This window comes from Toxorhynchites rutilus, chromosome 2 (assembly GCF_029784135.1).
Source record: "Toxorhynchites rutilus septentrionalis strain SRP chromosome 2, ASM2978413v1, whole genome shotgun sequence".
In the NCBI taxonomy this organism is placed as follows: domain Eukaryota; kingdom Metazoa; phylum Arthropoda; class Insecta; order Diptera; family Culicidae; genus Toxorhynchites; species Toxorhynchites rutilus.
The window spans coordinates 22,948,796-22,972,425 of NC_073745.1; the positions used below are offsets into that span (position 1 = coordinate 22,948,796).

The following is a 23,630-nucleotide window of genomic DNA, read 5'->3' on the forward strand; positions in this document are numbered from 1 at the left end:
GCAGAGCAGTTGTATGGATGAATCGATCTTATTTCGACCGTGGATCGATCTCCATCGCTGATGATTGTTGCGTGGACGTAGCTATTCTGTAACAACACAAAGATGCTCAATTGAGGGCCCTGAGTTTGAACTCACGATCGATCGCTTACTAAGCGAACGCGCAACCAATGTGGCTACGGAGACCCCCTAATTTTTCAATAGTTATTTGAACATATTTTGATGAAAAAACGCGTGAATTTACATCTTTTAACATGACATACGCAAGTGACCACTTTTCCACCACACCAAAAAATGTTCGATCTTTCAACTTTTTTTCCAATGATGAAAAATGCACTATTTTAATTTTTTTTATAGTAAAAACCGTTTACTATCTTGAACAGCCAGCAGGCTACATTCTTCGAAAAACGAGGATTTGAACGGTATATGGACACAGGAAATGGACATATTACTTAGGGTGACCATTATGCCCCCACTTTCCTTAAAGCAACTGTGCTCCATGGTTTGTGCGTACAGGGAACTCCACTTCGTTGCGAAGAAAGTGAACATTGTAAAGTACTTTGAGCCCACCGGATACGCCAGTTCCGGTATTTATAATATCCTTACACTTCTGGAGAAGAATGAGAGTATTGGAGACCAATGAATTCAAATATTTAAAGTGTAATACCTCCGACAAGTAAAAATTACAGATTGTTGTGTGCTATACCTAAAGGGTGGAGCGAACAAAATTTAGTGGAAGAAAAAATTTGTGTAGTTTGATTTTTTTTTATTTGATCAATAATTTTTAAATGATAGAATAATAGATAGATAATTTTTGAATGACTCACTAATTGCAATATCCTAATCCACAATTCTGGAAAAAAGAACTTGGATTGTGGGTAGACACTTTTGTCGCGACCTTACATTAATATTCCTGCTGAATTACATTATAACCACAATCCTTGATTGGGCACGAAATCCCCCAACAGTTTCCAGCATCTCACACACTGGCAACATTGCGGCAGCCGCTGTCGCTGGCGGGGCATAAAAAGGATAATCTGCTACGGTAAACCTAGGAGCTAACAAGGCCTTGTTTTATTTATATTTTCGCTTTTTACAGGAATCGGCCGTCAATATGCCCGCGGAGAGCAGGGATCGAAAGCCCCGGAAGCCGGTTGTGGTGGTGTTGATTGAATATTTCCCCTCCCGGCTGACCTACCTTTTCCCGATCCTTCGAGTGGGCGAAACTGCCCCTTTTATTGGTTGGTCCAACCCAAACAACAACAACGAAAAAAAAACCTGGAGGATAGAGTGAGCGTCTCGTTATCTCTGACACTTGAGCGGTGAGATGCCAGCGATGAAAGTATGCGTTTATTCTTCGGCCGCTTCAATCCGCCCAACGCACGTATTTTCACGCAAAGCGCGAAGGTATTACGGATTGATGGTATTCCACAGCCATTCGCCACTTTCCACGTGGGTGGCTGATTGAATTTGGTGTTTTTATCTTCGCACTCGGTTTTGGGACCCCCATCCCTATGGGTGGTCGGTAGTTTTATTCTGATGCTACCGGGATCGATGGAAGATTACTCACTGACGATGATGAACTTGTTATTCAACGAAGAAAGGGAAGGTGGACCAACAAAGAAAAGAATCCGATTGATTGGTTGATTTCTCCGGTTGGTGGGTTCGGGAGTACTGTTGAAAGTTATATTGAATTTATTGAGCTGGTTGAAGATTTCTATCTGAAGTTGTAGACCAAATCTATAATGTTTTGTGGCTACAGGATTTTTTTTAAAAGACAAGCATAGGTGAAGGTATTAAATGAATTAACATAGTCATTGTCTAACATTGACATAAAAGCGAAAACCAGTCTCTAGATTTTATCTCATTCCGAAAATGTTCAAAAGAAGAGTTTGATTGTTTTTCTAGCGAGTGTTCCTTCTATTTAATGTCAATTCATCAGTAATCACTCACATATCCTCAGCGATGCTATTCAATTGCAACATCAGGTAAAAACGTTTTACAATGCTACATCCCGACATTCCACCATCCTCAATTTGTCTAATGACACATGAGAGCCCTAATAGCTCTTGACAGCATCACTTTTTCCCCGGAATCATATCCCTAGCACAGGGTAAGCTACACCCCTAATCGAAACCGATCGTCGTCACCATTATCATCCACTTCGATTACACCCCCCATCCTCTATCAGCATGTTTACAATGGCAACGACAGCATCGCCCGAACAGCGTTGACCCAAAGATAAAACAGAGCATACAAACGTCCACCCATATCCCTGCCCGCTTTTCGGAGTGAGTCGAGCTGGTGGGACCGAGTTGAAAATTGACTCACCTGGCAAAGGCAAACAAATAAACTTAAGTTTATTGTTTTTCTTGTGATCTTGCTACGATGGAAACCACAGCCTCTCTTACTTCTCTGATATGCTTTGGGAAAATTGGTATCATCTCGCAAACAACTTTAACTTGTCACCAACTTGGGCAGGTCGTCAGGTGAAGTGGTAACTGTCGGGTTCGGGTGCTACATCCTTCCATCCTTCCCGCCGAGATAGTTCCATTGAACTCCCACTACAGAGCATGCAATGCGACGAAGCAATTCGAAGACAGCTCAGACAAGAAGCGGGTCCCCGATCGTCAAACAACACTTCACTCTAACTGGATGACAACCGAGACACGGCACTATCGCATTTACTAACAATAACGGTGGTGGTAGCCAGGATGAAAAGCTACGCCAGGGCTCGGTCGGGGTTGGATAAATTTCTCCAGGGAAGGCATCTGGAAGGTTTGCAGGCTCCAAAGCAAACAAAGCTGAACGATGACACAGTGTGGAAGCTGTGTAGATGTTGACTTTTGATTAGATTATTGAATGTAATGTCTTGCTCTTCGATGCATACATTCCCGGCGGCAGGAGTACGACTTCTGGGTTGCTGGATTGCTGACTGGTAGGGATGATAGTTATTGAGTGTGTTATAAAATTGCCTTTCAAAATTGATAAATAAAACGGTTTAGAAAAGCGCTGCAACCATTATTTGATTGGATGAATTTAAATATCCATATTGTGTACTCATTTTTGCAGCTTATTTAGTGTTTCTACGTGAAGAAGTGGTGAATAAATACACGAAAGAGTTTGCATTATAACTTTCATAAACTATCGATTATTGACTTCCAACAATTGGAGTTTTTTTTGTTGTAACATGTTGTCATCTAATGTGAAATACCATAATTTTTACCGTTCTGTATTCCTACTTGAGCTTCTAAAAACGGACTAGTTATATACAGTCAAAGCTCTCTATAGCGACAAAAATCTATAACGACATTACCGCTCATACATATCTTTCCCTATTGCGACAATTTTCATTGCAATTCCATTCACAGTGCTATGATAATGAGCCGAATTAAACTTAGTATATGACTATGAACGAAAATAGTCGATGTTATGTTTTGTGAACATTAATCATAACAAGCTAAGCGATACTGTGTGGATAAAAAGGAACACAATACAGATTGGTTGATGTGGATCACGTTCTCAAGATGCTCAAACTGACTTTGTTAAAGAAAGGCAAAAAAGAAATGTGTGGAATTTAACACAAAGTCAGTGAAAATAAAATATTCTCACTACAAAAAAATATCACTATAAATACCGTTCTGAATCATATTTCGGACACTTTGTTCTAATATCTTGAAATGCTTAATGCACTGATGATATAACTATAAAATTAATATCACAATTGCTTCCATAGAGTAATCCCATGATTTCACTATCATTTCACATGAGAACTACATTTAAATCATAACATAATCGGCAGAAATCTTACAACACTACTCATTATCGTTTGTGTTTGACGTTTGCTTAGCGTGAGCTCGTAGAATTTACCCGATCATAAAAATTTTAATTTCTCCCGTGTTTCATCAGTTCTCATCGTTGTTAACAGTTTACTGTGATTGCTTGGTAAGTGTTTCGCAGTTAACTATAAAATAAAATAAAGTGTCCGAAATTTGAATTCATTCTGTCCGAAATTTGATTTAGTGTCCGAAGTTTGATTCTTATTCGCTTCATTTGAAAAGCATTCTATTCGATGATATTTTTTATGTTTTCAATCAAATAGGTACCAAAGTAGAAAGCTTAAAAGCATATTGAACTAATTTATTAAAAATATCTACCAAATAATACCTGTGCATAAAGTTTAGATCTGTTTTCTGCATCATATGCCTTAAGCGTCCGAAATGTGATTCAGAACGGTAAAGGCGCAAAAAAAATTCGTGTTCAAAAGCGCGGTGTAAATAAACAGAGAGAATACAGTGAGCAGTGATTGCTGCGATGACAAAATGTACAAGAGAACGGTGCGGTCGTAAACACTCAGAGAAGCTTATCCTCAACTCTATAGAGGAAGTCTAGATCAACATGTCAAAATGGCCTATCTTCTTTGATCGATTCTCTTCATCGACTTTCTCTTTCGATAACCACGGCCTTTCAGACAGACTTAGCCCCAGTTTTGCCATGTAGTTTGTTAAAGAGGTCCCCTTTTACACTTGAGGGGCTCAGAATGAAAGGGGTGTAAGTGATTTGATCGATTTCTCTACATCGACTCTCTCTTTTGGTCATAAAATAGCTGCAAATCCATTCCCAGCTGTATTTGACAATGTGGAAGATAGATCAGAACCTCAACCATCGGATTACATAGCAAACTGAAATTGAAATGTTTTTGCAATTGAGTTTTTAACTAAAGAAAAAGTTGATGAAGAGGAATCGATCAAGTCACTTACACCTCTTGCATTCTAAGCCCCTCACTTCTTATCGTCGAACACATCTGGAAATGCTGTTACAGCTGAGTTATTAATGAAAGAAAATGTAGATGAAGAGAATCGATCAAAGAAGATAGGCCCTTTTGACATGTTGATCTAGAAGTATTAATTGGTTGCCGTTGACACCAATGTTTTTGTTATATCAACATTTAAAGTCCCTTTCTAATCATTGTTTCTTTAATGAGCCCCCACAGGAAACATCTCTCACTCTCCCATCGTCGAAGCGGTGTTTTTGAAGACAATCATCGACGATGGTGTGGCTGAGCAATGGAAAGTAACAGTCCCACTATCGGTGATTGACACGTAGGTAATCGACCAGATCACCGCGCACTATCAAATATTCTCCCATGGAAATCGTATGGTAGCATTCAAATACAACATCACCGGCAACTTTGACGTCGGCAAAATAAGTCCAAGAGAATAGTTGACGGTGATTTGTATGTGTAGCGCACTTAAGGGGGGACCCCGGTCTGGAAAATCGAAAAAATCGAATTTTCGTTTTTGACGTAGAACTACGTTTTTCATTAAGGGTGCCAAATCAGATCACAGGTCACGTTTTTATGAAATAAAGTTAACTTTAATAACTTTCTTTGCCGCAAACGGATTTGGGCAATTTACATACTAAACGAATCGAAAACTCCCTAAGATTTGTTTAATATGCTATAAATTAGAATCCCCTGGTTTTTAAATGATTAAAATTCATGAAAACTTTAAGCGTTTCCATTTTCCCATACATTTGTTCTGTCCATTTGTGTGCTTTCCCGAATAGAGCTGTCAATAACGAGCAACTTATCGACGAGCAACTAAAGGGAAATCGTAGGATTTAAACAAAGGAAAAGAAGAAGAATGAAGGGGAATACTTGTCAAGAGTATAAACAGTGGATCTCGCTGAGGCAAATATTCATTCAGCATCGGACTGTTGAGCAATCCAGTTCACTTTGCTTTCGCTGCGCTTCGATCTAAGATTGGACCCCACCAGTGGTAATCCAACTTGGATATCGTCGTGTGGGTTTTTCGCGTTATTCGTATCGTGTGTTTTTCCTTCCGCGTCATAAATGGGACGCTTCGCGTAGTGTTTGATGAGCAAGAATTTCGAGGCAAACGTCATCTTATATTGCACGCGATGTTGGTGCAAAAGCGCTCGCTCTGAACCGAGGCCTTCGCTAGTGTGACACCGCATCGAACAACAACGAAGTAGGCGACTTCGGCGCGTCGGTCGAAGATGTAAACACCGTTACCTAGGCAGCAACCAAAATCAAGCTCACCCCGCTGGTGGTGAAGGCGGTCACTCTTGACAAACTCATCAGTGAATTCGCATCGATGGGTGTTGCAGCAGAGTACAAGCTGTGTGGCATACTTCAGTCTTTTTCCAAGCAGGGTTTCGTTGGAATGTTGGAATGGAATGTTATAAGTTATTTGGGTTCGCGTGCCAGTTGCAAAATCTGCATTCAACTAGGGTTGCATTTGCGCTAATCTTGATCATAATGAAGCAATGCTACTGTTTTCGAGGTTATTGATATTAAAAAAAATTTATTTGGCTTGTTTAATCACCAAGAAAGTGAATTTCGTTCTGGAATTTTGTGTGTGGTTAGATTTCGCTTGCCAGTAGCAAAACTTCCTCCACTAAGGGTGACAGCTGCACTTATCTCGAGTATGAGAAAGTAATGCAACTTTTTTCGTGGCCAGTAATATTAACAGATGTGTTTCTTTTGAGAATAACGCAAAAATGATGAGTAGTGTTTATATTCCTAGTAGTTTCAAGCCACCAATGTATGACTCTGTATGCATGCTATGGTGAACGCTTGTTTGGCGCTTGGTTTACGCTTAGTTTGTACGAACGATATCTAGAAGTGCGATTCCTTTGAGGCAATACTAAATAACATGTAGCATGATATTTGATATTTGCAAGTGTTGTGATTGTTGTTGTTTACATGCGGTGCCAAATATATATTGATGTAGTTATGAGATATGGAATAATGGTGCTGGTGCAACATGTATATAATCGACTGTAGCCGAGTCTATGTCAATTTCGAAAAAGGCCACCGGAATAGCGTTCGTGGTAAATTTTCATTGCATTTACATGAAATAAATTGCGACATACGATCAGCTAGTGTATTGTTCTGCGAGGGCAAGAATGAATCATCAATCAATTATCGTCAACTGATTCTACAATGAAAAAACAATTTCAGAGATTATTCTACTAAGCAGTTGTTTCTAAAATTTCACAACATTATAGAATAATATCCGAAGAAATAAACAAGCGACTTATATAAAATAACAGCGTAGTTCTACGTCAACAATGCGGTCGTATCTGGGACACAACCTCCTATAATTTTTTTTTTGCATTTTTAGAAATCTTATGCTTTTAGGGATGTTGTCCTAAAAGTATTTTTCGATATTTGATTTCGTTGGAAAGTTACAGCCAAAAGTATAAATCACCTCAAGGGATGTAGTATTGCTGTACGAATTTCTGAACGCGTTTTTCTCGAAACAATGTTTTTTCAACTGATGGTATCGATATCTCAGGGTCTACTCGACCGATTCGGCTGGAATTTTATATCAGCATGTAAAAATTAATTATCCAAAGCGTTACATAGCCGTTTTTCGATATCTAATTTTTTAATTTTTTATTAGCTTCTAAACAGCGATTTTTCATAAAAAATGTCTAATTTTTAACAAAAATGACCGTCGTTTTGGCAATTTTTCGAATTTTCAAAAAACCCCTATGTAACGCTTTAGGAATTGTCCTAAAGTTTCAATATATTCATTGGAATTCGTTCTGAGACAGAACCTGTACCACCAGCAAGGTACCGATTTCAAATCATCAAACTGTCAACAGCGTAATAATCATAATCAGTGTTGAAAAAAATCATCTTCGTTAAGCTCAAAAGCTTATATTTTCGAGCTAGGTTGCATTGACACCAGTGTTGCTAATGGTCACCATCGTGGAGACGTATGTGCTGTGTCATTAATGAACATCATAAAATGAACAGTCAAACATCCGTCGAACTAAAAATGTCATATGACATTTCGGCTTTTTTTCGTCCTATACATTTGATATCCATCGCCCCGTAATTAAACAACAGTGTTCACGGGGAATGCTCACCGCTGAAAACGTTCATTCAACACATTCGCACTTGATAGGGGAGAGTTCAACGGTTGCTTTGATATAGCAATCCGTCTGAATACCATCCATCGTGTATAGATGTGTGAGTGAGCAGGTGGATGTATATGTGCAGCTACGCTTGAATGCAGAATAAAGGGAGAAAAAGAATGCACACCACTGCAGTTTTAATGTCAAATGACATTAAAACTACAGTCATATTAGCCGGAATTGAGGGATGGTTATGAGCACGAATGGTAGAATGGAAATAGCATATTTTCATCGCTCTTCTGGGTACGGTCGACAGAAAGAGAAAACATATAAACGTTCAATTGATAGTCGTGTTTGCGGCCGTGCGTTTATTTCTGATGTGACTGTTAGACCCGAGCAATGCATTCTTGGTTACATTCGCAATACATATTGAGCCGTAACTCTTGAGCAAGGGCAGTATGTGATGGTTGAGAGAAATGTCGACCGTTTACAACACTGATTGAAACCCTATATACTCCAAACGAAAATCAAAATGACAGATCCATACAACCAGTGAATATGAGCAAATGAACTTTTGTTCATCAATATGTTTTGATGTTTATTTTTCCACCCAATGTCATTTTCATCTTGATTATTCAGGATGCCAGAACTGAATTTCATTTTAGCCAAATGAATATCAGCTGTTGTTACTTTTAACCAGATGTAGCTGTGTGCGGCTGGTTTTTATGTAGGTCGGATTGTACTGATGCCTAAGTCCTTCCGAATCAACGCAGGCAACAAGAAGATTATGATATGTTGTAATCAATTTGACCATCGAGTCTAGGAGCAATTGCAATACGATGTTTAGGGATCGTTCGCGATGCCGTTGTTACCGTCTCGCCAAACAAAATCCTGCGCGATTTCTTGCAAAGATCATTTCATCGAGCTCTGGCGTTTTTGTTTTCTAAATGGTCTAGCCTGACTAATTTTATTTTATTTTTGAATTTTGGCTCAAAATCAATGTCAGAACGAATATCGTTTCGAATGTGAGGAATATAAATTTGTTGCTTTTGATATTAAAAGTATAAATAACAGCGAAGTTATGAACCTCACTCAATGCCGCATTCATTCATTATAGCAAATTTGTTCATGCATCAGCGAAATGAACAAAATGAACTCGTTTGTTATTGTCATCAATATAATGAGGGCAATGTGTTTCGAGCTGAAAAAAAAGTCATTTACACCGAAATAAAATCATATTCGTTACTCGTGAATATTTGTTGATATTCTAAGACACTGATCATAATTCGTGCAATCAAAAAAATCGAGAATACATCTTCAAATATACCTTAAACAATAACCAAAATACTCGAACACTTCACTACATTCCCAACATCCGAAAAAAATCACAAAAATTCATTATTTTTCGACCTTCCTGACAGGGTTCCCCCCTTAAATTAACAAAAACCTCTAAAATTTCAGAGTCTGCTTACAGTAATCTACTTTATTTTCATAATGTCGTTATTCTAGTACTTCTTTGTCAAGGTTTTATACTGTCTACTTATTGATGAAAAACCACTGATTTCGGGAATAATTTACGTGTTTTTTCCCGCTTCATTGAAGCTGCCAATTTAGGTTGGTTGGTGGTGATGATATTACTGCTGTTGTTGCAAAATCGGATGTGACTGAGGAAGATGTGAATAATGAGTCTGTTCGAGGGATGCTACCATTGCAAAACCCGCAGTGGTGGACTACCATGTCTAACAGATGGGTTGAATCACTTTGATTAGTACGGTCATGATCGGCCATCGTTGCCATTGGTTATAACACTAAATAGAAAAAATCGCTACTCCCCCACGAAGCAATCGATGATACCATCCTGGGGCAAGAACCAGTAAGGGAACTTGTTTTCCAGCATAGATAGATCTCTTTCAAATCCGCTTCTCGTATTTTGCGGAAACCAGGTGTTTTCGTATCATCTGACAGTTTATGCAGTTTGATTGTTCTCTGCATCGTCATGTTCCGTAAGAGATGTGGAATTTCAACCTGCAGCCATTTGATCAATAAGCCAATCTGCGAAAAATCTCTCAAGCCAAACCGAATTTACCTCAACCAGCTTCTTCGGGTTCAGAGACCTATTCCAGTGGCGAAGAGAAGCGACCGGTTTTGGCAGCACAACATCTGCCGTATAGACCGCTTGAATGATCCCAGTGAGATTTACCCTTCTGATTCTGCATTGAGAGTGCCAGGAATAGCCGAAATGAATCCTATCAGCCGACCGAACTTGACTACTCTTACTCCACAGTGGCATTCCGGGCACCAACCATATGGTTGAAGTGCTCACTTCAAGAAGGTTAGCTGATAATCGAATGTAAACATGGATTTGTCTGCCCCTATCGGTTCTATTCATCCGTGCCTTAGGCACCTGCTAATAGTTGGTCGATTCATTGGTTCCAGCGGACGAACAAAACACAGCGCTATTTATCGTCCTTTCAATTGATCCTCGGCCCACCTTAACGCTCTTGTCATTGTGAACCTTGTTTTTCTTTTTCTTATTTAACTTAGCAGCGTTTCCTGGGCCGCTCCAATTTGTCGTGCCTGATATCACACCATTTGTCAGCGTCACAGATTTTTTCTCAAAATAAAATTTATGTAATGCTGCTCGGTGAAATTTGAAACGGTGGTAGACATATATTTTCTTAGCGGTTGCCAGGAATGACAATCGTCAAAGTTACCAACACCGTGCAGTAAAATATATCAATCGTTGGTAGGGGTGTATACACTGCGTTAGAACCACTCATTTTTTTCTGAGTTTCCAGAGACATGTATTCTCGGATGAATTGAAGTATATAGTGTAGGACATAACAACTAGCTTCATATAAATTACTGGTCATTTGAACTTTATTGTTGTGTTCAGGCGAGAAACAATCAAAAAACAGAAATTCTAGTGTTTCATAACTATAGAACCAGATTGAAAAACTTTCACTCCTTTACAAAATTAACTTCTATTTCACATGAATTACAATAAGTTTCTAATTCGTAGGTTATCTATAGTTCTTCATCAGTTCAAATAACCCATTAGGGTTGATTTCGACCAAGCTGCGCCATGTTGTAGTGTGTATCTCGTTCTACGCAGAGGATATTTCTCGTTTAAGCTTGTAGCACGGTACAGATTTGAGTATTTGGAAGCCCCTCGTTCCTTAGATTTGAAGTTCAGATTCAACACAAACTCGGTTGTGTTAATCTGAGCTCCTCCTTCTGTATTTGTTTGGATGAATGGCTGAGCGAGCGCCTTTCCTTTTTTAGATTTGAGCAGCTTGCCATAATGGGTGCTGGATGTGATTCGGCGGCTGTGTTTTAGCCAAGACACCCACATACCAATACACCCGAAAGACTCATGCTTTCCTTTTTTTCACTTTTTGTCGTTTGGATATTTCCTCCAAACAGCAGAGTCTTTCGGCGGGGGTTTTCTTGTTCTTGGATCCTCAAAAATCCGGCAAGCGACTCGATTTGAACTGCGCTCGGGAGGTTAAAGGTGATCGCCCGAGAATGTTTTAATATGAGATCGATGTAGGGGCAAGGGAATTTGACATGACTAGCGTAATTATTAACTTCGTTAATAATTACGCAGTTCCGGTCCTATTGATTAGTGCGCTGATCTGAGGACCAAAAATTATGTTCGTCCATTCCAACGAGGACCGTGGAAGAGGTCGGAGTGGTGTTAGTTTTTTTGAACCGCGAGGAAATTCAGAAAGGTAGTCTGTGCTTTTTCATATCGCTAGTTTTTTTTTTTTTTTTTTTATCTTCGCTTATTTTTCGTCGGCCTATTTCCGCCACTTCAGTGCCAATCACCGACATCAGGGAGGCGACTCCACCTGTTCCTACCTATCAGACTCAACAACTCATGAGCCGGGCCAACTTCTTTTACTCATATCGCTAGTTAGTAGTGTTCAAATTGAGTTTTTCCTTTTTTTTTGTTTTCCGTTAGTTGTTAAGAAATCGTAGTAGGCGAATATAAATTTATCCTCTTGTGCACCAGCAACACGTAATTAGAGGTAAGAATGGTATTGTGACATTGTAAAATGTAGCGTGCATTTAAATGGCTTTTTGTGTGTGCTTCTCGTGTGACGTCATTAGAAAGTGCCGCTTCTGACCCACGGAGTCAATGTTGGAATTTGCCCAAAAATCAAGCCTGGGCTCATCGAACTCGCATGTTTGGGAAACAGCGCTGTTCTCAGACAAATTGCAGCAGCGGCACGCGAACCGGTAGTTACAGCTGCGCATCGTCCCCCCCGCTTGGAGAAGGAGCCACCGCCGCATCACCTCACATAAAACCATGGTAATGAGTACCTTTGTCCTTATTAACATGCGCATGTAGGATAAGAGAATTTTGAGCGAAACACTATATATAGCCACTAACAAAAAGTCACACACCGAATGCATTCATCGGAAAGCTCACTCCGTTCACTTATTTAAGGTCAACCGATATGAGCAAAACCATTCTTATCTGAACTGATGGAGTAGTCAGTAGAGGCGTCGTTATACCAAGCTTAGGGTAATGAGTTCGAGGCTGGTTAAGTAGTTTAGAAACATAAATGGATTTTGTGTGGATAAATATTCAATGTTTATGTTTTTTCGATGGTTAGTTGATGCTTGATGTAGTAACGAGTTCATAGCATGTTGTAGTATAGAAGAATAAAATCGTTGAATTGAGTTAATGTTTCTGTAGTAAGACACTTTGTTTATTTACTGGCTAGCGGTGTGGCCTAAGTATCGTCAACCCGATTGATTTTATTGGATGAGTAGGTCACGAGTCTGAGTGGAGACTCCTTTTTTTTTGCACTTCCACTCTCACTCGTACGCTCCGAAGCGAGCTCTGAAGTTGAGAAGGAGAACATTTTTAGTAGGTCCAGTGAGGAGACTTCAGTATAAGCGGTAGTCATTGGGATCGACTCAGACTCCCTTGTGTCTGCATTTGTGTCTCGTAGACAAACGGTGTCGCGGGTCCTCCAGAGAGCGCAGAAAAAGTCGCGGGTTCAACCGGGTTTGTGAGGGAAAAAGGACAAACCCGCCCTCAGTGGGTGTCTCATTGCCGGGCAATTCAGGAACAACACGGCGGTCGGTCTCCCTCGCGGGAGTGGCGCTTAAGCCGACCGCTTATCTGCGCAAAACCCCCGGTAGCGACGAACTCGCACGCTTTTCCGGCGTCGCGGGTTACAAGCTTTTCAAATCACTCATACTGCTTGTACGCTGCGTCTACTATTCGTACGATCACTCCTCATAAGTTCTTGATAGGGTTTCGATCTGGTAAACAAGCTGACCAGTTCAGAATCTGAAGCCTATTCAATAAACCATGCCTTAACTTTCCGGATTTTATGAATCGATGCCAAATTACCCAATTATCACATTGTTTGTCACGTAAAAACAGCAGTAAATAATTCTGAAGAACTTCTTTGCACTTCTGACTGTTCATTCGTGTTGATGGTAAGGTTGATGGAATGGGTTGTTTGAACTGATTGAGAACTAAAGATGACCTACGAATTAAAACTTATTGTAATGCATGTGAAATTGAAGTTAATTTTGTAAAGGAGTGAGAGTTTTTCCATCTGGTTCTATAGTTATGAAACACTGGAATTTTTGTTTTTGGAATGTTTCGCGCCTGAACACAACAATAAAGTTCAAATGGCCAACGAGATGCCAACTTCATAATACCCCTGTTATAGAAGCTCGCTTCCTTATTGGCAAAAAACTCGGATAGCCAATTTTCACAGACCTCTTTTGTGGCTAACTTCTGACTACCTATCTCGTTCGCCATGAACAAAAACAGGTGGTAGTCACTTGGTGCAAGGTCCGGACTATACGGCGGATGCAAAAGAACCTCCCATCCGAGCTCCCGGAGCTTCTGGCGCGTCACCAAAGAAGTGTGTGGCCTGGCGTTGTCCTGATGGAAGACAATGCGGCCTCTGTTTTTTAGTGCTACCTTCAAGCGGTCCAGTTGTTGGCAGTACAGGTCCGAATTGAGCGTTTGGCCATAGGGAAGCAGCTCATAATAGATTATTCCTTGACAATCCCACCAAACACACAGCAGAACCTTCCTGTTCGTTAATGAGGGCTTGGCCACCGTCTGAGCTGCTTCAGCGGGCTTCGACCACGACCGTTTGCGCTTCACGTTGTCGTAAGTGACCCACTTTTCATCGCCAGTCACCATCCGCTTCAGAAACGGGTCGATTTTGTTGCAATTCAGCAGCGATTCACATGCGTCGATACGGTCAAAGACGTTTTTTTGCGTCAACGTGTGTGGCACCCATACATCGAGCTTCTTTGTGAATCCAAGCTTCTTCAAATGGTTAATAACGGTTTGATGACATATCCCCAGCTCTTGGCCGATGCTACGGCTGCTACTATGCCGGTCTTTCTCGGCTAATTCAGCGATTTTGTCGCAATTTTCGATGACCTCTACACCAGAACGAAAACGTTGAAACCATCGTTGTGTGGTGGAAATGGAAACTGTATCGGGTACATAAACTGTACAAATTTTATTGGCAGCTTGAGATGCATTTTTGTCTTTGTCATAGTAGTACTGTAAAATATGTCGGATTTTCTCTTTATTTTGCTCCATATTTGCGACACTATAACTCACGAACGACTTAACCAAATAAAACACTGTCAAAGACTATATTATAGCGCCTTTCCAACCTTTCCAACAAGCTATAGTATGACTCGATACAATGAATACAACTACGCGCTTACAACGACACCTCGCGAAAATACCGCAGGAGTTTTTTGACAGCCTAATACTTCGATTCATCCGACTTATTACATATCTCTGGAAACTTGGAAAAAATGAGTGGTTCTGTAGTTGTGAAACGCAGTGTACGGCATCTGATATTCATTTTTCATACGGTTAGTAATATGTACAGACAATATGTACATTCTACTAATGTTTGCATTACCAAATATTTGGTAAATTCTTTTACCCAGGATTTTTCTGGGTGTGTGAAAACTGGTGTATCAATTTGCTAAACCTACCTACGATCATATTGAAGGTCTACTGTAATCTAGTGTATTGTTTGTGAACTTTTTAAAAATCCGACCAGAAATGATTGGAACGTATATTTCCATTTTTTTCAAGTTTGAGGGATGTTACCAGTACTTCGCATGAACATTTTCAAACGCTTCTGCTTTATACAGAACAGAACTCCAAATGTCCTAGGCAACTTTGGCAGTTCGGGTTTTTATCGTTTTCGAGGTGTTGAGACCAAAGAGACAGTTAGTATCATGAATGAAACTTTTCTTTAAAAGAAAATCCCTAAAAAAATATGTTTTTATCAGAATCTCTTACAATTGTGTTGTAGGGTTACGAGTTGCAGAAAGCATAACACGAAACAAGACAAACGATATATCAATCTAAAGACAATTGTGAATTATTCTTAAAGGCGGTGAAAAAAAGGCGGTTATGATTATTTGGAGTTTTTTCTATAGAAAGTATGCCAAATTTGTTATTCCATTTAAGATGAAGATATTTTAATTTTAAATAGGGGAATGGGGGTATGCCCGACCCCCTAAGGGAAAGAATTTTTTTTATGAGATCTGCGAGCACATATTCATTGTCTAGTTTATTTGCCATGAGATAAAAGAAATATCAGTACATTTAAACGGTAATTTTCTCAAGTAATAGTCAATTAAAAAACTGCCATAAAAATGAAGCTCATCCACCAGTGCGGGTGGAACCGGCACCCCTTGGGGGTAACATCTCAATTTCTCAATATATATACTTGGCAACAGATGAACCAGTTTGAAAGTGACAGTCGGCAAATAGAAGGTATTCTAATTCTAAATGTCGCTGTCGAGTATAGCTCGAATCGCTCAACTGATTCCGGAGATATGGAATCACCATATCTGCCATAATGAGTATAACACAAGAGTCGAGACGCGTGAACTTTGTCTGGTATATTGATCGAAAACAGCATGAACGAATTTCGAAGAGCCTATATTCAGGCACTATCATTACTGTCAATAAATTTAGGTGATTATCACGTACGTTAAGTTGATCTTCATCGCTCGCAGTGATTTTTTATTGAAAACGTGTCACCCATTGCGTGTCATCGTGCTCCCGTGGCCGAGTGGTTAGCGTCATAACTAACATGCCGGGTGTTCGGGTTTGATTCCCGTTCTGGTCGGGGGAATTTTTCGTCAAAGAAATTTCCTCCGACTTGCACTGTGATCACGCGTATTCTAGAGCTTGCCACTCAGAATGCATTCAAGGCGTGTTATTTGGCATAGAAATCTCAACTAAGTACTAATAAAAATAACGCAAGTAATACTACGTTGAGACGGCGAAGTTCCTCTAGGAACGTTAGTGCCATTGAAGAAGAAGAAGAAGTGTCACCCATTGCACACATAAATGGTGGTGTATGCCATTTCCAAGCAATCGTAAGTAGATTTATAAAACGTAGCAAGAGTTGTTCTATACATTCCATTGCAGAAGTCGTCATAAACAAGAATTTTGTGTGATGAATTGCCATCCTTTACCATCAATCGATTGCACTCTCAATTGATGACGTTGAATTTTATGCTCTGATTTTCACTAACACGCAATGATCTTCATTTTCGACCTTACGAATACCATGATGAAAAGGAAGATGCAAATGAAAAATGAACTTCATGGCAAGCTGATGTTGATATTCATTCCACTGGGGTTCATTGATAGTGTTGTTTCATATTTATCGACTCTCGCTCGAGCAGTAGATTATCAATACAAGGAAGGCAGAAATTCGCCGAATTTGGATGTCGTGAACGTGACTCATTTTCAGTACTGCTCAAAATCAGCTAGAAGTTGCTTCCCAAACTCTTTATCCTGATTTATCAATTAAAACAAACTAACCAAAGGAGAGTATTTTTTTTTATTTAAAAAAAATGTTTTAGGGAGAAGATGAGCTGTATTTTGTATCTATTGTTCAGTGTTTTATTGTTTTTGTTTCAAGATAGTATAATTTAATTGTTTCGTTTGACATTGAGCGACTCTCTCTCTCTATAACGACATCCGAATTCTCTATAGCGACAGTTCTTTATAGCGACAATTTCTTATAACGACGGTCCCTTGCGATGTCGCTATAGAGAGCTTTCACTGTAAGTGCAAATCGACAAATGACAAAACACGAGTATTTTTGATTAGAATGAAAGTATGTATCCCGTTTGGGCTGGAGGAAATATGAGTTTTCCACAGTTATTGGAATTTGTTTTAATCAAGCGTAACTTTTGAAAAGGGCGTATCGATTTTAGTAAGAGAAATCTTCGATGACTTTTCCAAATACATAATTATGGTAAAACTATATGTTTTGGAGTTGGAGAACATCTGAAATCATGTGGGTTAATACAAATCGTGGCTAGATTAAAAAACCTTTTTTTTTTATTCTAACACATTAAGGACCGAACGTTTTGGGGCAAACTTGTACGCTTCATTTGTTCGGATTCCACGAATGAGATCGTTTCCTTCGATGTGGATGAGACGAAGGCGAGCCATCGGTAGGTCTTGTTAGATTCTTAGCAAACCAAGAATTCAACCTTCAAGTGTAGAAAACACGGATTGTTTCGTAATCCATCTGTAACAGACGGAACGCGAAACACGAGAAATCTCGTGAGCGGCCCGCAATGTGTTAATACAAACCTTTAACATATTACTCGTGTTGCACAATCAAAACACGAACAGTTTCAAAAGTAGAATTGAAATCCCGATAACACCAACAAACCTCGTTGAATCAACCGGACGTTATGGATACAGAAACAATTAACTTGTTTACGTTATGCCTAGATTGTACCTGAAGTCAGGTATTTTAAGGGTACCTCTGTATACAGCCATTCCATGCCAAGCCGATATAGTGGTTCTCAGATTTTCGTCAAAAGTGGCAATTTTGTTCTTTATTGCAAAACATTAGACCCGAATTTCTATTTTTTTTATTTTATGTGTCGATCGTCTGTATCGGTCCAGTAGATCAAAAGTTATGAATTTTTGTGTTGGAAAAAGAGGAAAAAATTGATTTTGAAAAACTTTGAAAAATCATAACTCAAGAACGAAAAAACGCCTCTATGGTTTCGACATATCTTATGTGAAAAAACCTCAGCTTTCCAGAAAAAATATAAAAAATATAGCGCCTTCGGTCCCGAGACTATGGAAACAATAAAAAACGAATACAATCAATCGAATACAATTTTTCGGACCACCCTAAAATCAAAATGGTCACCCAAACGAGAAAAAAAATAAAAATACAGCCAAAAAAATTTTTGCGATGGGGAACAAAATTACCAATTCTGATGAAAAACGGAGAACCAGTATATCGGTTTGCCATGGAATGGCTGTATAAAAAAACAGCTCATTGCAGGATCACCATTTGGAGTTTCACAATAGTTGAAACAACAAATTTCCGAACAATTAAAAGAATTACATTGAATAATAATTGGTCTGAACAATCAAAGTCCTACGTCAAACTTACGACCGCGCCGCTAGGGTTAGACCCTTCTACTTGTTTGCTGTTGTGTGAGCTAACTACGCTAGTAATGATGTTGATAACCCCAAGAAAAACCCAATATGCTAGTAAGATCGTAAGCTAAAACAAATGTCTATCATTCATTACCGATAGCATAATATAAAACATTGATAAGCTAATCTAAGCTACCTTTGCGCTAACAAGCAGTCACCGAGATCAGTTATCTCTCAACTCGCAAGCTACCAGGAACATTTTTTAACATGAAAATGTTCGATGTCTTCATCTCCACCAGATTCGCCAACGGCGTATTATCGTTGGTAATATTCTGTTTCGTTGGCTCATGTTCTGTTTCATCAAATAGTACAGAGCTAGCGGATAATATGGGATTCGGGTTTGAGTTGATTCTCGCTAAGTTGGAACACCTAGAGCACAAGTGAGTATGGATCGTTATGTAAAAACAGTTAGGTTCCTTCGCAATTCCTTATCAATGCAAATGTACGTTTATATTCTTGATTGAAAGAATGAATTCAATGAATGAATTGTTGATTAAAATGTTGCCAACTCGGGAGAATCCACGGAATACACGACCGGCTAGTACACAACGGCCGTATACACGACCGCTGAATACACGACCGCTGGAAACACGGCCACCAAAGGTCGGTGACAGCACGGTTTATAGATTTTGTTCTGAAGTTCCTGTAAATAACACGGCTATTTATCTGATTCAACCATCGGAGCGAGCGGATCCATTCAACGCGAGATGTGTAACAAACTATGACGGGGAAGGATGGACTATCATACAGCATCGTAATAGAGGTTCAGAAAATTTCAACAGAAGTTGGGTGGATTACAAAAATGGATTTGGCATTTTGGAGGGAGAATTTTGGTTTGGATTGGATAAGATACATCTTTTGACAAGTTCTCGAATGCACGAGATATCTTTCTATCTAGAAGACAAGGATGGCTTAGTGAGGACAGCAAGGTACGATCTATTTGCAATTGGTGACGAATCGGAGGGGTATGCGCTCAAAGCTGTCGGAAGATATAGTGGTACTGCAGGTAACGTGTTCCACCCTCAATTGGGAACGAAATTCACCACGTATGATCGTGATAATGACTTATGCCCTACAAACTGCGCTCAGGATCATGGGGAAGGATGGTGGTACACACGTGGTCACAGGTAACCCGTTTTGATGTCTATAAACTCGCCTCATTTACAATTGATTCTCACATTACAGCAGACTCAACAGAGGACAATTGTTATACTATGGTGATTCCAAATCCATATGGATGGATTTCCGAAGCCAAATTGGGCTGGATATGTCAACGATCATGATAAGAGAAATTTCATTTTGATGACTGGTTTCGCAGTAGCGTCCTATCGCGTAGTGTTGGAATTATTCGCCGAAAAAATCATGAAATACTCGAACATGACAAATTCCAGGTTATTCCCTTACTCTGCGCAACTCTAATACAACATTTGAATCGAATTTGACGATGGTTAACGAGGTTGACAATGACAATTGTAGATATATAACTCATAAAAACAGTTCCGAATCACTCTTAGTAATTTTATGTTAATTTTTTAATGTACATTCGCGGTTCTGAAATGAAGTTGGCGAAAATAATAAATACATTAATAAATTAAGTAATTTTTCCATGCTTGCGTACTGTTTTTAGTTGCCGGATGCTGTGATATAACGTCATAACGAACTGCGGAAACTCAATTCTTTGGGGGACGGAGACATAATCGGAATTTATCTGTGTTAGTCATTAGGAAAGTTTTTTTTGTGGAAGTTACTGTTTTCCAGGAGGTAAAAAAAATAAATACACTACTAAAAAAGTTTAAAAAAAATCAACCAAACTTTTTTTCTGTACATATCAATACAAAAGTTATCTTTTACGTTACAAAACTCACTTTCGATATTGCGTGTCAATATTTTCCTTTATTTCGTAGAACCATATTCAATCTTCATGGAACGCTTGCCATCAATTTTTTACAAGTAGAACTTGGAACGTCCATTAGTCTGTTTTATCATTCGAATGAGGTTTTGCAACCGCGACTATCACAATCTTCCATAGATTTTCTATAAGGTTTAAACTGGAGACTGTGCTGGCCAAACCAACAGTTTTATATTTTCGTTTGCAAACCATCTTCGATTTTTCAATGCTGTGTGTTTAGAATCGTTGTCCTGCGAAAAGATCCAACGAAGTGGCATGTCCTCTACGGAAGCATCACGATTCGTAAAATATCCACATAGCTGTGAGCATTCATCCTCCCTGTTACCAAATGAATTGGTCCTAACACCAGCGTCAGAAAAGCAGTCCCACACCACTGTGTGCCCACCTCCAAATTTTATTATTTTCTTGACGAATCGTTGGTTGAGGGCAGTATTTACGGATCTTTCCACTAGCTGCCGGCCAACTGAACCAAAAAGGTTAAATTTCGACTCTTCCGACTATGAAACAGTGCGTCATTTAGTTGCACCCCAGTGCAGCGACCCCATAATAATAAACGGGGGTTTTACCCAAGTTTATGATAGGGCCCGAGCGAAGCTAAATAAACAGATCTTTATCGCACAATCCCTTTTGCAGATTGTGTGGATCATAGAACATAGTTTTATGATAGGGACGGATCGATCCCAAATAAATAAATGCATCTCTCTTACATGATCCCTCTTTGTGGATCGTGTGATTCATAGGTCTAGTTTTACGATAGGGTTTTGTTTATGTTTTAGTGTTACGATAGTGGGAAGTTTATCGTAAGTTCGTTTAGTTTTATGATACCTCAAAGAGTAGGTAACAGATTAGACAAACTCTACCTGGAGTTTGTCGATAGGATTTAGAATAGTGTAGGTTTCGTTAAGATGAATGAGATAAAATAAAAGGGAGTTGGTTCTGAGACACAGAGGAGGATGGTTGTGACGTTAGTGTTTTAGTAAAAGAAATCCAGTGCGAGTCTTTGTCGTCGGTGGTGTTGCTGTCTTCCTGTAAGTTAAAGTGTTGTGTGCTAAACGGTTTACACATTTTCCCCAAGAGTAACTTTTAGAGTTTGTGTACGATCGCGAGTTACGCTGTGAGAGCAAAAAGGAAAAAAAAATCCTACTGAGATTGTTGCTGTTGTCGCCGAAGAAAGTAGTGATAAAAGTTGGACCCAATTTAGTGCTTGAGTGTCTAAAATCGGCGCCTAGACCGCGAGGTAAACGCCGCACCAGTCTAGGTACTTTTTAGCAATTTCAGTTCTTGAACACAACACGACACTTAGTAGGTGCATTCGAAGGTCGCAGGTCGTAGAAGGTCACTCATCAAGCACAGAACGCATGATGAGGCAAATACCATTTAATGATAGCTGTAGGATCCTTGCTAACATCCACTTCTTTGCAGTGATCAAGACTCTCGTACTCCTCTATAAAGTCTTGGTATTGCTTTCTCACATCTGGATGCTGCGAAAGTATTCGTTCTAGCGCATAGAACCTTCTTAATGCAAGTGGTTTGGAATCCCCAACTCGCTTACAGACTTCTTCAAGGGCAGTTGGACGATGTATTGTCCGAAAGTATCTCTAATTCATCCATCGAAACGGTGTGCGACCCGACCAAATTTAGTCTCACGAATCTGTGAAGATTGTGAGCCAACGAAAATTCTCCGGGTAGTAATAAGCTAAGAAAACATTCGTTACACAGGAGCATATCCACTTTACTTGGACAGAAAAACTTCGGATCCGCTAGCTGAAATTCTGTGGGAATCTCCAATACCCTGATGTCACCTTGTGAGTCACAAGACAGTTTATCTTCGCTTGAAAATCATTGTACCTTGATGAAAGATGTATAACCCCACAATGATGATGATTCAGTCCTCATACTGTTCACCTCGAATACTGTGAAGTTTGATGAATCCAGTTTCAAGCCCAACTTATTCAGTAGAAAGCATGTAATTAAATCGGCTTGAGAACCACTGTTTAACAATAATCTACACCAGCTAGAATCAAACAGCGGGTGGCGGACCGCATATTATTACATATTACGCATCCACACATTAGTTCATTGTCTAGTTAAGTAGTATTAGTAGATCAAATATCTATTGAGTATATTTAATACGATCATTAGAGATAATCCTGTTGGCGTTAGTGAATAAAACCATCGTTAGTGTTTCCGAGGCCGAATTTGCATCAGATACAATATTTAAATATCACTGTTAATAAGACGAGCGTAAATCGGATGCTCGAAATGCAAATGCAGCATTCGTTCTACGGACAATGTGGATAGATAAAATATTGCAATCTAAGCTCCACCGTATTCTAATCATTGAGTTCAAGTGATTCAAATTACAGTATTCACAATCAATCAGTCATTGAACTAGCGACCAGATGGCAGCAAGGCTTTCGAAATTACCTTTCTCAAGGCCGAGTGTTTAGTTTAGCTTTCCAAATTGATTTTTTTTTCCAAATTGTATTTTTTATGCCTGCGATGCACTGCTGAAACGGAACGAACTCGACCCATTTTTGAAGAAGATGGTAATTGGTGATGAAAGTGTATCACGTACGACAACCTAAAGCGAAAAAAGTCGTGGTCGAAACGCGGTGAGCCGGCCCAAACCATCGCCAAAACCCGGATTGACGGCCAGGAAGGTTTTGCTGTGTGTTTGGTGGGATTGGAAGGGAATCATCCGGTATGAGCTGCTCAACTATGGCCAGACCCTCAACTCGGTTCTCTACTGTGAGCAGCTTGACCGTTTGAAGCAGGCGATTGAACAGAAGCGGCCAGAAATGATCAATAGGGATGGTGTTGTTTTCCACCAGGACAACGCTCGGCCTCACACATCTTTGATGATCCGCCAGAAGCTACGGGAGCTCGGATGGGATGTCCTATTGCACCCACCGTATAGTCCAGACCGGACTCCAAGTGATTATCATCTCTTCCAGTCCATGCAAAACGCTCTTGTTGATACTAAGTTGGCCTCAAAAGAGGCTTACAAAAACTGGCTGTTTGAGTTTTTTGCAAATAAGGGGGGGGGGGGGGGGGCGGTTATTATAAGGTGGGATAATGAAGCTGCCTTCTAAATGGCAACAAGTTTGCGAACAAAACGGCGCATATTTGACTTAAATTGGATAATTTTAAGTTTGTTAGATAAAGCGTCAAATTTCGATCAGAAATACGACATTTCTTTTTCCCCAACCCTATATATAATAACGGTACCGGTAAGTTTCTTCATTTTTATTCAAAAATTTATGCTTTATTCTGTAAAAATGGTTACAAATTTAATATTCAAAGTATTGCCCA

General features: G+C 39.6%; 1 protein-coding gene across 3 annotated transcripts; it reads left to right on the forward strand.

Moving 5' to 3' along the window:
* The first annotated feature begins 18,556 nt into the window (after positions 1 to 18,556).
* Positions 18,557 to 20,013, forward strand: LOC129767668 (fibrinogen-like protein 1). 3 transcript variants are annotated; one of them, XM_055768789.1, is made up of 4 exons: positions 18,558 to 18,786; positions 18,874 to 19,533; positions 19,592 to 19,738; positions 19,798 to 20,013. In XM_055768789.1, the coding sequence occupies exons 1-3, from the start codon at positions 18,614 to 18,616 to the stop codon at positions 19,707 to 19,709; spliced, it is 951 nt and encodes a 316-aa protein (XP_055624764.1). In that variant the 5' UTR covers positions 18,558 to 18,613; the 3' UTR covers positions 19,710 to 19,738; positions 19,798 to 20,013. The 3 variants fall into 3 exon arrangements, with proteins under 3 accessions (XP_055624765.1, XP_055624764.1, XP_055624763.1); XM_055768790.1 differs by having other exon boundaries at positions 18,557 to 18,786; positions 19,595 to 20,013; XM_055768788.1 differs by having other exon boundaries at positions 19,592 to 20,013.
* Positions 20,014 to 23,630: the final 3,617 nt, after the last annotated feature.

Coding starts and splice junctions, on each gene's coding strand:
- LOC129767668 (XM_055768788.1), top strand. CDS start 18,614: ATGAAAATGTTCGATGTCTTCATCTCCACCAGATTCGCCAACGGCGTA. Junction 18,787..18,873: donor TTGGAACACCTAGAGCACAA/GTGAGTATGGAT, acceptor CTTGATTGAAAG/AATGAATTCAATGAATGAAT. Junction 19,534..19,591: donor TGGTACACACGTGGTCACAG/GTAACCCGTTTT, acceptor CTCACATTACAG/CAGACTCAACAGAGGACAAT.